The 13,726-nt window shown below is 43.5% G+C and overlaps 1 protein-coding gene across 2 annotated transcripts in view; it reads right to left on the bottom strand.

Annotated features, from left to right (window-relative positions):
* Nucleotides 1-13,726, bottom strand: part of NPAS2 (neuronal PAS domain protein 2) — a 109,469-nt gene that overhangs the window by 33,017 nt on the left and 62,726 nt on the right. For both annotated transcript variants that reach the window (XM_082076058.1, XM_082076057.1), the window contains exons 5-7: nucleotides 10,148-10,237; nucleotides 4,078-4,198; nucleotides 3,059-3,172 (exon numbers count right to left, since the gene is read on the bottom strand). In XM_082076058.1, the coding sequence (XP_081932184.1) occupies nucleotides 3,059-3,172; nucleotides 4,078-4,198; nucleotides 10,148-10,237 (325 nt within the window). The remainder of the gene's footprint in view (nucleotides 1-3,058; nucleotides 3,173-4,077; nucleotides 4,199-10,147; nucleotides 10,238-13,726) is intronic.

The following is a 13,726-nucleotide window of genomic DNA, read 5'->3' as shown; positions in this document are numbered from 1 at the left end:
CTTTAGCAGAAAAAAAAAATCTCTTTGGCGTCTCAGTACAATGGCCTTTAAAGCTCCAGAGCTCCCACTAAAGTTAGGGAGAGCAGCTAAGCCCCTAACTGGCTTTCTAAGCCTCAGTCCTTCAAACTAATCCATTCAAACCCATCCCTGTATGATGTTCTCAGCCATAAGTCACAATGCGATTAACAGACAAGGTATGAGGAGGAGGGATGGGGGGGCAAGGTCACTGGGACCCCAGCAGGCATGCCCCCTTCCACCAGGCACCATCATTATATGAGCAATGAACAATAATAAAATGAGCCTAAGAAGATGATAATTCAAGGGAGGTTATGTAAAAGGTTATGTGGAAGTAGAATAAAACTGGTGACATTTCTGTTAAAGAGGGCAAAAAAGGACCTACCAGTTCTTCAAAACATTAGCGAAGGTTAAGTGAGAGAAGGAAAGGTGAGAGATTTGCTAGGACTGTCGCTGCCATGACCCTACATTAATGAGAAGGGAATAGTTAAGTATCCTGATGGGATCCTGATGGGGTACAGCCTCCCCATCCAAAGATGCTCTGGTGTCCCCGCAGCAGGAATGCGCAGGCAGGGTGGACTCGGAGTACACTCAGCAAATCCTTGGAAACAAAGGTAGGATTTGGCATCAGGCAGCTAAAAAGCAACGGCAGAGATTTGTATTTAGAGAAGAACATCCTGTATCAGTCTCCCATGTGTAAAAACAAGCTCACACTTCCACTGCTGTGAAAAGCTACAGGGAAAAGCATTCTTGAATACATTCATAAGGAATGTCTCCTGCTAATTAAGCTTAATTTGCAATTTCTGTCTTTTTCTTGCAACAGTATGCTCAGCTAACTCTTTCCTTATCTTTAGCTTAGCCTCCTTCCTCCACAAACACCTTCAAAACCCAGGATTTGGGGCCAGCTGATCCTACACAGGTAGGATGAGCACCGCTCTGTGAGCCACCTGTCTCTGCTCCACCACCCTTCTCACCACTGTCTTTCTTGCCTGCTTGGCCTCATATCTGGAGGGGCTGCTGCCTGGAGAACAGGCTTAATGGGAGGAAAAACAGAGCAACTACCGGCAGGGCCAGCAGGTGACAGCTCTGGGTTGCGTGGTTTAGGGGACAGTGCCCATAACAGGATGCCCTGGGGTGAGGGGGACCAAGCAGAGGTGGGAACCCAGCTCACTGCTGCACCCAGCAGATGCTCAAAGGTGTCCATGCCACAAGTTCCCGTGCCAAAACCCAGCTGCTTGTCCCCAGCCCCGGGCTGGAAAGTTGCCCAAAGGGCAGGTGCATTCACACAGTGCTGACTGGAGCTGATGTCCCCCATGCCTTGCTCAGGGTGCAGCTGGCTGATGCAAGAAGCATTTCCACCAGGCTCTGCACTGAACTGGGGAAACTGGTCAGGACGGGCAAGCTGCTGTCCTGCAGCAGGGAGAAAAGAAGGTGGCCAGGAGGCAACATCTCAGACTGGAGGCAAGGGCCATCCCATCTCTATTGACCAGAGTGTCAGACTGTAGCAGAGATGGGAAGAAAGTGGAAGAGACAAAATAAAGTGAATGATCTAGAAAAAGGTAGCACAAGGGAAAAAAAAAAAAAAAGCAGAAAGCACATATCTTATTTGAAAGCTAAAAGTTGGGGTCTTTGGAAAATGATTTGGTGTCTTCTGAAATCAACATTTTCACATTTAGTTTATATGCATTAAGCTAGAGAGGTTATCTGTAATGCAAGTTTTATCTTCCTTCTGAGAAACAGCCACTGATACAAATGCTGGGATATGAAATCCTAATGGGTAAGAGGGCAGTATTGAAGTCATGCCAAAATAAAAGGCTGAAAATCCTTGAAAAAAATGGATCAGAAATTCCCCTGGTAGAAATGTATCCTTATGAGTCAGCACCCAAAATCCGGTTTCTGCTCTAGAAAACAGAACAGTTTGGTGTGCGTGTCTGTCAGGCAGCCGCATTTCGCTTCATTCAAACTAGAAAGCATACAGGCAGTTTCATTTTTTTATACAAATAAAATCTTAAATCAGATGGCACCAACAAGAAATGCATCTCTCCATCCTGCACATAGGTTTCTATTCTAGTCATGTGGAGCAAGAGCAGAAAGTTAAATGGGGACAGGGACATTTTTTTTTTCACAGAGTGGTGTGTGGTTTTTGGAAAGCATGGTGGGGAATTTTTTTGCTGAGGATGACCTATTTGGAACAATACCAGCAACTTTGGAAATGCCACTCTGGAGTTCAATCAGGCAAGTAACTAAAGCAAACTTGGGCAGGCAGGAGAAGAGAAAGTAATAAAAGAGTGTTTCATTTCTGACACTAATGGCCATACAGCAATCTGGTTGTTACGGAACGGGTGAGGTGGAAATTTGCTCTTTCTCCCTTGAAAGATGGTTTCCCTAGACTGACTGTGGTGCATTAGTGATGATGCTGACTGTATTTCTTTCCTTTTTTTTTGCTTACTGGGTTTTGCAATGCAGAAGAGGAATGTAAAATGGCATCTGGAGAGGGAGGCGGGTGGCAGCATCCTCAGCTGCTCCGATGCCCGTGGCAGGGGACCCCTCACTGTGGCAAGGGGCGGTGGGTGCAGGCATTCAAGTATGTGACACTGCCATTTTTCCCCCAAAAAATTTCCAGAGAAGGATGAGAGGGCAGATTTGGCAAATTACCAGTTCTTGCACAGAATTAATGATTAATGCAAGTCAGCAAATAAGGTAGCAAACTTATTATTTAGCTAATAGATAAAGTCTTAGAACACAGTATTAATGAGCATAAACAAACCCTCCTCTGAACCTGTCATTATTTGCAAACTTACCCGGAGTCAAGGATCACTGCTACCAAGTGAAGCATAGTAACAGAAGCAACTGACACAGTTTCACTTTTCATAGGTATTCGTCCAGCTTTTGCAAATCAGCTGCGAGATCCACGTGAAGCAAAATTTACCCCATAATGTTAAAAATCTTCCTTTCAGTTAAAAGCCTGTCTTGTTCAATGGAGCAATACTTATATTTTATTTTACACAGCTAGAGTAACATTCATACAACAATTAAAGCTTACCATTGCTGTAAGACCGAAAATTTCCTACAAACTTTATGTATTCATATGTTGGAAATTCCTTTGGGTTCAAACTTCCTCTCAGAAGATGACAATAAAACTCTAGTTCATTGTCAGCTGGATTGTTAAAAGAAGAAGAAGAAGAAATAAATATACTATTTAAACTAAACGCAACCAACGGTGTCTTCCAACCCCAATCTTGCTGTAACCGGCAACATGAGAGCAGCTTGTTACTACGCAGGGTCCTGCCCTCGAGACTCACTCGTCCTCCTCTTACACCGCCTTCCTCGGAGGAGTTACACTGACATTGCTTTGGTGGAGCCAAGGAAAGAATTGGATCCTTCATTTATAGCTTTTTTTTTTCTTTTTTTTCTATTTAGGCTTTTCATGACTCACAGCTGTTCTACATCTTGTGTTGGAAAACTATGCCTAATTACCTCAAAATATCTATTAAATTAACTTTGCCATATTAGCTACCAGCTGCAGGTTTTGTATATACAGTAGATTAAGCTGCTGTACATGTTATATTATTGTGTGTTTCCTTACCTTACCTCCTAGAGTGAATAAGGCGAGGCAAGTAAAAGGGTCTTTATGAAAAACAAAATTCAATTTGCAAAATAATTACAATGATTTTACAGATTCTTTTCAACTATAATGCAAACCAAAGGTGTGTGACATTAACGGATCTCTGAACACCATTTTACTTGAATGGGTTGAAATATCAATTAAGATGTGATTTGTCTCAGGCGAACTCTCGGTTTCCATTTGCTAACCACTTTTCCTTAGCTGTCTCAAAAGATACAATATTTAATAATTAACATAACTGCAAGCAGTCTTAGCCTAGTAAAATAAAGGCCATGTGTTTCATTTAAAAATAGTACCAAAGGGTCATTCCAGGTGGTAAGATCTTTTTAAAAGGCTATACACTTGTTTTAAATTGCACATCACAGAAAAAACTCTTTATGAGAGAATATTTTTATCCTCTCCATGTTTTTTCACTTACTGGGAAAGATAAAACTTACTTTTTAGGTAATCTGATGATGCAGAATCCGTCATAAGCATACAAGAAGATAACATCTTATAAATTTCTGAATGTTCTTGTTCTGGGAGGAAATTTAACAAATTCTGATCCAAGACATCACACTGCAAAGAAAAAGAACCTTTGAGAAAAATAGAAATATCGCAATGAGCATGCAGAAATGTGCAGCAATGCGGACACGAAGCCTGTGGCAGTCAACAGGAGTTTTCCTACAAATTTCACAGAATCACAGAATGGTTGGGGTTGGAAGGGACCTCTGGAGATCATGTAGCCCAACCCAACTGCTAAAGCAGGTTCTCCCAGAGCAGATTGCACATGAATGTGTCCAGGTGGGTTTTGAATGTCTCCAGAGGAGACTCCACAACCTCTCTGGGCAGCCTGTTCCAGTGCTCTGGCACCTTCACTGAGAAGATGTTTCTTCTCATATTAAGTGGAACCTCCTATGCTTCAGTCTGTGCCTGTTGCCCCTCATCCTATTGTTGGGCACCACTGAAAGGAGTCTGGTCCCATCCTCTTGACATCCACCCTTCAGATATTTATAAGCATTTCCAGGGATTCTTGACAAAATCTAAACCAGGAGGGATGACTGGGCAAACAGAGTGGCTGCTTCTCCATGGATTTGTTCTCAGCTTAATTCTTAGCACTCAGTGATGCTCCTCTAATGTTTCTCAGAGACCATGGGGTGCATTGGGTATGTCCATACACCTAGATGACAAGACCTGGGAGTGAGCTGGAAAACTGGTGCCTGGCTCCCCGTACCGCTCACCAGCTCCATGCACGGGGCTCTTGTGGATCATCGCAGCCTGGTGTCTCCCCAGCAAACCCTGAATGGCAAGAGCAGTGGGGCTGGGAGCTGGGTCAGTCCACAGCTCCTGGGAAGCGCCCTCAGGGTGGAAGCCTTTGCTCCCCGCTTCCTGCATTCTGGCAGGTGGGAGCAGGGAGAAGGGGACCCCCCAGTCTGGACATCATTGTGCTGCAGCAGTAGTTAGTTCCCAGGGAGGTGGACCTCATGGTGCCACCGGCACAAGCCCTCTGGCCAGCCATGGGCCGAATGCATGGATGTCTCCAGCCCCAAGATCAGCTGTCACGAACCTGAAATCCATCCGAAATCTAGGTACTGAGACTGGGGAATGGAAAGAGGAGACGGATTTGTTCAAAAGGCCATGATTGGCCCAGGGTGAAGACAAGCATTGAGGAAGGTCTCACTATGTTCAGCATGGTGACAAAACCGATGCTAGAAAGGTGTATCTGAAAGGATGTCCTGAGATGAGTGACCCTTGGATGGCATTGACTTGCATCCATCCCACTTGAGACTCCCTTGGGCAGCGCTGGCACACTGACACAGCTTCATGTGTCCTCAGCGAAGCTGCTGTCAGACTGTATAGTTGTACTGAAAATGTGTTAGCCCTGTATGAGACTGGAAAGTTATTGATCATCATCATTTATTTATGTATTTACTTAAGACTGTGCTTTGGTTTCCCTCTGCTTTCCACCCATGTCTGCTGTTCTGTGTGGAATTCCTGTTTAGAGTAGTGAAATGCATCGAGTACACTTTGAAAATCAGGCTATTATGCTCTACACACTTATCTTGATGCAACAATATATTACTTTAGGTTATTAAGTTACAAGTATTACGTGCTCATTACTTGAATATTCCTTTTGTGATGAATACCTCAAAATTACTTTTGTGACTTCAGTATATATCTTATTAAAATGCATCCTACTGATACTGCACATAATTCAGGTTTTTATGTATGTATATAAAGATTATATTTATATTTACACAAAATAGAGTACATTGTTCATGCAATTTTGGGCATATGAGGAAAGAACACCTGATGGGAAACTGCAGACGTGAGTCCTGTTCAAGCCTTATGGTACAATCTCAGAAAAGTAATTTTTCCTTCTCATTCCTTTTCTACTGTAAATGGCATATAATGACACTTATCCACCAGTTTCACATAAGTCTCATGGGGGTTAATTAATCTCCCATTCACTCAGCAGTAGCTGCAGGAGGATTAGATGTGAGCTGTCACCACTCCTCAAACTCACTATTGCTTCTTCAGTGACCTGAGGATGTACCACCTTTTGTCAACCTGTTGTGACCAAGCTCAGATTCAAAACCTATTATCATTTCTGCAGTGTCATTTCTGTTTAGGGTGATAGCTGTAAAGCTCTGCAACTATGTTTATGGTAGGAGTTGCAAGAGACTTTTTTTTCCATGCACCCATCAGAGCAACTTCCAGATCTGAGCACCAGTTATTAATTGATTTGCAAGTCTGGGCATTTATATTTTTTGCCACCATCATGTACCATACCCAGAATTTAAGATTTAGTTTGCATCTTTGCTGTTAGATAATACCAACTTTTTCTTTTTAATCAGTTTAAAAAAGAGATAAGGTGTCTACTTCTTAATGTGTTTCACAGCTCTTGCCTCCTGCAGAGGTCAGGCACACCTCTAAAGCAGCACACAGAACAGAATTTCTGGATCTTGTATGTGTCAAGACTCTTGAATCAATATGTCAATCAAGAATATATCGACAGGTCAAATACAGAGAAGGAAGCAAATATTCTGTGATCTCGCTGGAGCTGTAGGAAATGCCAGGCAAGCTATTCAGTGCTAATTTTGCACCAGACCTGAACGGTGGACTTGTGGTGCAATAGCAGAAAGGTGACCAGAGAGACGGACAAAATTTGATCACCACAATCAAAAATGCAGCTGTTGGAGGGGAACAGTTTGCACCTTTGTCTAATTATTCTGCCCTGCTGGCAGAGACCGCCACAAAGCATTGCTGAATGAGACAGGCAAAGCAGATAAAAGATGAATTGCAGTGGCTGCAGGTGAAGTGGTTAAATGAACTACGTTAATGCATATTTATGCTGCTAAGCTTGGAATCTACTCTGCACCTTTGAATCTATGGATCTTGCTAGAAGAAAATTCTGTGTATTTACTCCTCATAGCTATGTCAGGCAAAGAAACAAAACCTTTGCATACGCGGGTGCTGGTCCATTCTAAATACAATACATCAAGCTCTGCAATCATTCGATGCACAGCTGAAATCTGTGCAGTTTCAAGGAGACAGCTGTACTCCAAAATGAAGCTACTTCCTCACCTTTTCACTGCTTTTTGGTGCAGGGTGAGGAGAAAATACGAGTTATTCCTGCTGCAGGGAAGAAAAAAAAAGCAGGGGAACTGAGCAAACATGGTCACTACAGGAATGGGAAGGTGGATGGCTGGAAATGGAACAGGGTTCCTTCCCAGTAACCAAAAAAAAATCAAGGTAGCTCTGTTCTATGTGCTGGGATTTGGCCCTTATGTCAATCTGTATATCCTGCAGTGATGCCCATTGCTAACCTGTAACAGCAATGCTGCATGCAAAACTTTTGTACACTATAAGGTGCTACGTGCTGGATTTTTCCACCCTGACATTTAATTAAAGCACCCAGCAGAGCAGAGCAGATACCTGAGCTTCATCTGGGAGTCCCTGGGGAGAACAAGCCCCCCAGGAGAAGCCCAGCCCTGCCAGGGACCTCCTACCTTTGCATAGCCACCTCCTCTACTGACCCTCAAGGTTACGGGACTAAAGCTGGGTGAGATGGACACCACCCTCCCCGTCCGTGAGCAGATGCAGCACCTTCTGTTGGAGTCTGTGGACAGGGTACGTCCATGAGAAAGCTGCGTCTCCTCCTCTAGCTTGGAAATAGTCACTCTGCTGCCCGTGTTTAACTGTTTCACTCAGCAAAGCAGGCAAGAAGGGACAGGGAGGACCCTCCTCCAGAGACCTGCATAGTTGTGAGGTCATAGTGTACCTGCTACGAGTTGCGACTGGATTTCGAGGAGCTTACTTCAGCTGTAGTCAATCTTACCGTGTGAGATGAACCTCCTTTTACATCAACTGACCGTAGGCATAGCTTCTAGATCTTGTAATAACAGACTATTTAGAATTACAACAGAGGAGGTTTGTGTTTGAAAATGCTCTATGGAACTTATGGAGGCTGTATTAAAGAGAATTGGATATATTTGTTCTCAACACCAGAGTCTTTCATGATTTTAATGAAAGAAAATACATCAGATTTCTGGATAGAGGCCCTCAGAGAGCCCTGTTCTGCATTCTGCCCAGTTTTGCTTTCCTTTCAGTGCTCAAAGCAGAAGATTTGCAGAGTATTTTTTTTCCCCTGCAGTCACAGAGGAGAACGAATCAGTATTTTGTCCCTCAAACAGTGACTGGATTGAGCTTCCAAATAGATCCTGGAGGTAAACAACATAAGCCACGTAGATTTTCCAGATAGCACTCTGATCAGTTTTAAAACTTGAAAAGACACACGGTAAAGGCAACATGGGACTAAAATACCCAGTGTGCACCAATCTGTGCACTCAGATGTGCCCCTGCCCATGGTCGGAGCCATTTGCCCACCCCCGGCAGGCAGAATCCCTTATAGCTTGCTCAGCTGTGGTCTCTGGGATGCACCCAGTCACTCTGCACACCTGGGCTGGTGGGGCAGTTGTTGACCATTTTCACTCCATCAGCTCCAAGAAGGTCTGTGAGAGCTCCTGCCATCTCCAGACCCAGCAGGTTGGTTCCTGGCTTGGGCTGCTATATGCTGCTGCTGTGGGAACGAAAAATAATGCCCATCTTTGTCCTCATTTTGGGCTGGATACCGTGCAAGATTCTCACACAAGGCATGACTTTGGGAGGAAAAAACGATTCAGTCTCTGATGGTACAACTCAGAAATTATGAGCCTGCGTCCACCCATGTTCAGGCAGGGCTTAAAGTTTTAGGCACAGGGTCTGAAATGTATCTTCCTAAAAATCAATACTTTACTGCAGCAGATCTACCATCTCCGCTAAGAATCAGTATTTGGAAAGGATAGCGATGAAATCCCCAAACCATGAAAGACAATGAATTTCCACAGAAATCAGTAAATGTATGAAGACCCAACAGCCTGCATGAAGGACAGGGCTCTCTCTGCCTTTGAAGCAAAGGCAAATGTCAGAAAATAGCCAACTACTGGTTTCTTCAACTGTTGAGGATTAAAGAAAACTGAAATAGATCGATTCAGTTCAATATGTTGTTGCATAGCAATATTCTTGCATTTACCAGGAGCTGCCGCCTTTCGTCAAGTTCCTTTCGTCTCAGAAGAAAATAATTTTTGTTCGTATTACAGCAAGGTAGTGTGTGTGAAATACATTTGTCTGTGTGGAAAACATAACACATTTGGTGAAAAAGTAAACGAGAGAAAAAGAATTGTAATTTTCTTAAGAAGATGGCTGGGGAGGGTGGTACAATAATGATTTGGCAGCTATTCTTTTTCTCCTGGGCATGTATTTATTTGAAACCGAGCTACTAAAAATGAGTGTGAGGATTAATCCGTCATTATTGTGCCATTTCTCCTGGAGCAGCCTTAGCAACAGGAGCAGGGTTTGGAGCAGTCCCTCTCCCCTGCTCCTCCAGTCCACACCAACAGACACAGGAGAGTCTCCCACACCAAGACCCAGCATCCCACAGATAAAACAAGCCCTGTGAGCCCCTGAGCGCCAAGCATCGGCTCCACCAGCTCCACCCAGTAGCCTTCTTCTGGGCAAAGCAGAGCTGAGCTGCAGGGACAGCTCAGCTGCATCCACCAGCGAACTCACACTTCTCTGAATTCCATGGGGGTTTTGTCCTTTGCCTCCCTGCGAGCAGAATAAAGCCCTTAACAAGCTCCTTGCTGGGCTGCCAGCGGCACTGGTGCTATTATCTGCTAGCTTAGAAATCAGAGACGGAAAAGATCAGGCAGGTCACCCTGTGCCTCCCCTGGCCACGGTATTCCTGCAGAGCTTTTTCCATTCAAGCTGAAGTGCCTCATAGCAACAAAACCCTGAAGGGTATGAATCAGATGGAGAGAGAACAGAGCTGATCAACAGCAGCGCCCAGCATAACGCAGGGACAAAACTCCTCACCACATTTTCAGGAAAACACCACCTACTCACCACCCTTTTACATATGCTTCTAAAAATGCAGGGCCCGATCCTACGATGTGTAGTGGAAAAGCCAATGCCAGAATTACTCACCGGTAAATGCCCTAGAAGAGGTGTGATGCTGTCAGACACATAGATGATGCTTCCACCTGTGGTTACTGCTATAATGAAGCCATCTAATGCCTATGGAAAACAGAAATGGAGAGCGCTTTAATATAGGAACGAGGGGTGTAAACAGGGCATATCATCGTGTGTTGATCAAAACTGTTTGACTTCAGCACCATATTGTTATCAAGTTGTAGGAACGTTATCTCAAGTTGCAGAACAGTAATTCTCTGATTTCACAGTCTGATTTAACTTTTACAACATTCTTTGTAGTCTAGTAAAACCTACTATTGAAGCAACAAAGGGCTCACAGGAACATTTCATGTCTCAGTTTTTAAATTAATCACACATTTTAATAATGCAAAATGACTAAGACTGGATCCCTTGGAAGTTATTAAAATGAACATTTGAGCTCTGTGTAAATATCAAAGGACGATGAAAGGATGCGGTCCTATCTCAAAAAGGTAGTTCTCTGCAAACCCAATAAATCTCAGTTTGTATTAATGTAACATTGTGTATTACTGGGCTTTCATGTAAGTAAAAGCAATGCAAATGATCAAATATTCCTTAGCCTGAGTTTTAATTGAGTGATTTATTTTAAAGGTCGTGGTATTAGATTACTCATTCCAAGTGAAATTCACCCTTCTGCAGAGTTTCTTCTTCACTTTGGTCCCACCTTGCGGTAAGTCCCTTTACTCCTAGGACTGAAGGGAAATGTCAGCATTATCCCCATCTTCTGCACCCAAACAACTTCTCCTTCCAAATCAGTTTTGTCTTTAGTCTGAGCTGCAAAGTTTTGAGCTAAATCATGTTCGAAGTTAAATATAGGTAGATGTCAAGATCTAAAGCAAGCTACTCTAAACAGAACCCCCCTAAAAATTAAGAGTAAATAGTAGGTGCTCAGAGACTATGTTAAAACCTTCCAATTGTAATTAAGGAGTCATTGGTGAAGCTCCCAATGCCTGCAAGTGGAGCAGATCTGGATCATCCTCCTGTACTCGGCACTGGTGAGGCCCCACCTTGAATCCTGTGTTCAGTTTTGGGCCCCTCACTACAAGAAAGACACTGAGGTGCTGGAGAGAGTGCAGAGAAGGGCAACGAAGCTGGTGAGGGGTCTGGAGCACAAGTCTGATGAGGAGCAGCTGACGGAACTGGGGCTGTTTAGCCTGGAGAAAAGGAGGCTGAGGGGAGACCCTATCTCTCTCTGCAACTACCTGAAAGGAGGTTGTAGTATGGAGGGGGTTGATCCCTTCTCCCAAGTAACGAGTGATAGGACAAGAGAAAATGGCCTCGAGTTGTGCCAGGAGAGGTTTAGATTGGATATTAGTAAAAAATTCTTCCCCGCAAGGGTTGTCAGGCATTGGAACAGGCTGCCCAGGGAAGTGGTGGAGTCATCATCCCTGGAGGTGTTTAAAATATGTGTAGATTAGGTTCTTAGTGGCATGGTTTAGTGGTGGACTTGACAGTGTTAGGTTAATGGTTTGACTCAATGATCTTAAAGGTCTTTTCCAGCCAAAATTATTCTATGATTCTGTCTGTTCGCTGGTGATACGGAGTCGGTGTTGCCTGCAGTATTTGAGCAGTACAGGCACTGCAAGCATGACTGAATCAGAGCAGATTTCGACTATACTCCGGAGGCAATACCTGTTCAGGAGACAGGTGTACAGCAAACAGCCTGATCATGGTGCCACGGTGTAACAAAACCTTACTGCAAACCCCGGCATGCCTCCAAGCCAGACTAGCAGTTGATCCTGTGAGCTGAAGCACATCCTTCCCCCCTGCTGACTTCAATAAGGGAAAGAATTCTAAGAACACTGGAAAATGCTAATTGTTTTCAAAAAAAAAAGGAAAACACAAAGCCTTGAATAAAGACACAAACATATGTTCCTTTTTCCAGAGAATGCTGAGCACCCACAACTATTTAAGTCAATGGGAATCTGCTGGTGCTACAATCCTTTGAAAAGCAGGTCAATAACTTATACCCAGTAGAAGAGTGTGTGTTTAGCATCTCTGAAAACCCTCCAGCTGCTATAGTTAGTTTGATTTTGTTAATCTAAGTGCAGAGAATATGTTTTTCTTTAGTGTAATACATTCAAGCTGTTTTCTAAAAAAGTGTGATAGCTGTTAACCCATAGAAGAGAGAAGTGGTTTTACAAAGCAGCTGGATTATGCATGTTACTATGGTGAAGGTGGTGGGTTTTTGTTTTGTTCTGTTTTTAGTTTTGGGTCTTTTTGTTGTTGTTGTTTTTTAATCAAGTCTTTATTTCATATCCAATGCAAATTAAACAAAGTGACTCACATCAGACATTTGTGGTAAAATCAAGTTAATTTATGTATACATAGTTCTATTTTTATTTATGTGCAACTGGTCTTTCCAGCATTAAGAAGGCATATCCTTCTTCAAAGATTTCACTACTGCAACAGTCCTAGATGGACAAACAGAGTCTAATACTCCTATGTAATCTGATGACAGCCTTTTCAATAGGGTAAGAAAAGGCCATTTTCAGGAAAGCTGATGTATTACTGCAGTCAATTATGCTCTGATTCTTTCAAATCAGCTCTTGAAAAGACCCTTCTCGTATTTTAATAACAGGATGGGAAAAACTTCAAGCAGTCTTGTCCAAATGTTAATAAGATTAGTAGAAAGGCAAAAAAACAGAGAATGATGAACAACTGGCTCAACGGGACATCCCAGTACCCCGTGTTATCTTGAAGGGCATGGAAAATCACAGTAGCAAGAAGGTGATTTATAAGCTGGGAAACTATAAGCAATTGTTTTAATCTAAAATTGTGTGGCATACAAGCAGAATCAATGAAGACCCAGCCAGTCAAGCCAGCTGCCAATTTATTGCTATCCGAGGAAATATTTCAGTGCAGACCGAAGGAGTTATGTACGTTAAGTTCCTGTGCACTGAAACGGGGGTTGGGGGTTGTCGGTGCAATGGGAGCAAAGCGCCTCTCCACACTCAACCAGGGGAGTCTCATCACAACCAACTGCAATGGCCAAGGGACCAGAAGTCCCTGGGGGCCAGCAACATGCCCAGGCTTTGTGCCACCCCTCGGTGGGTCAGGCTGCTCCCCGGAATCCATCCCTGCCCGCAGCCAGAGCCTGGATCATGCCCCATGTTCATGTCCTTTGTGAGAGGAGGAGAAGCTTGTTCCCAAAGGATGCTGCAGGGCCACCCAACCTCCACATGTTTAGTATGGGAGAAGATCCTTGCTAAAGAAGGTTCCAGCTGTTACTGAGAGTGAAAAATACATTTTAGCAGCTCATTTGCATTTCATCTCGAACCTACATAAATGCCATTGAGTCACCTCCCTTCAAATCCCAGCTAGCATTAAAAGCACCCATGGTATAATTTAAAGGTAATTTAAAAACTATCATTGCAAAATAACCCTGCTCCCTGTTAGAGTAAAAGGTGTTTGATAAGGGCCTTGAAAATCGTTACAGTGGAAGTATTAACTGTATGAAACCAAGAGGAGCTGTCAGGTTTTATCTGCTTGTACAGCACCTAGCACTAGAGGGACGCGACACTGTTGCTTTTTAGGTGCTAGTTGTGCACAAAT

This window comes from Streptopelia decaocto (genome assembly GCF_964273445.1).
Source record: "Streptopelia decaocto genome assembly, chromosome: 1".
NCBI lineage: Eukaryota > Metazoa > Chordata > Aves > Columbiformes > Columbidae > Streptopelia > Streptopelia decaocto.
Note: the sequence above shows the minus strand (reverse complement) of the source record. Positions and strands in the feature narration are given on the sequence as shown.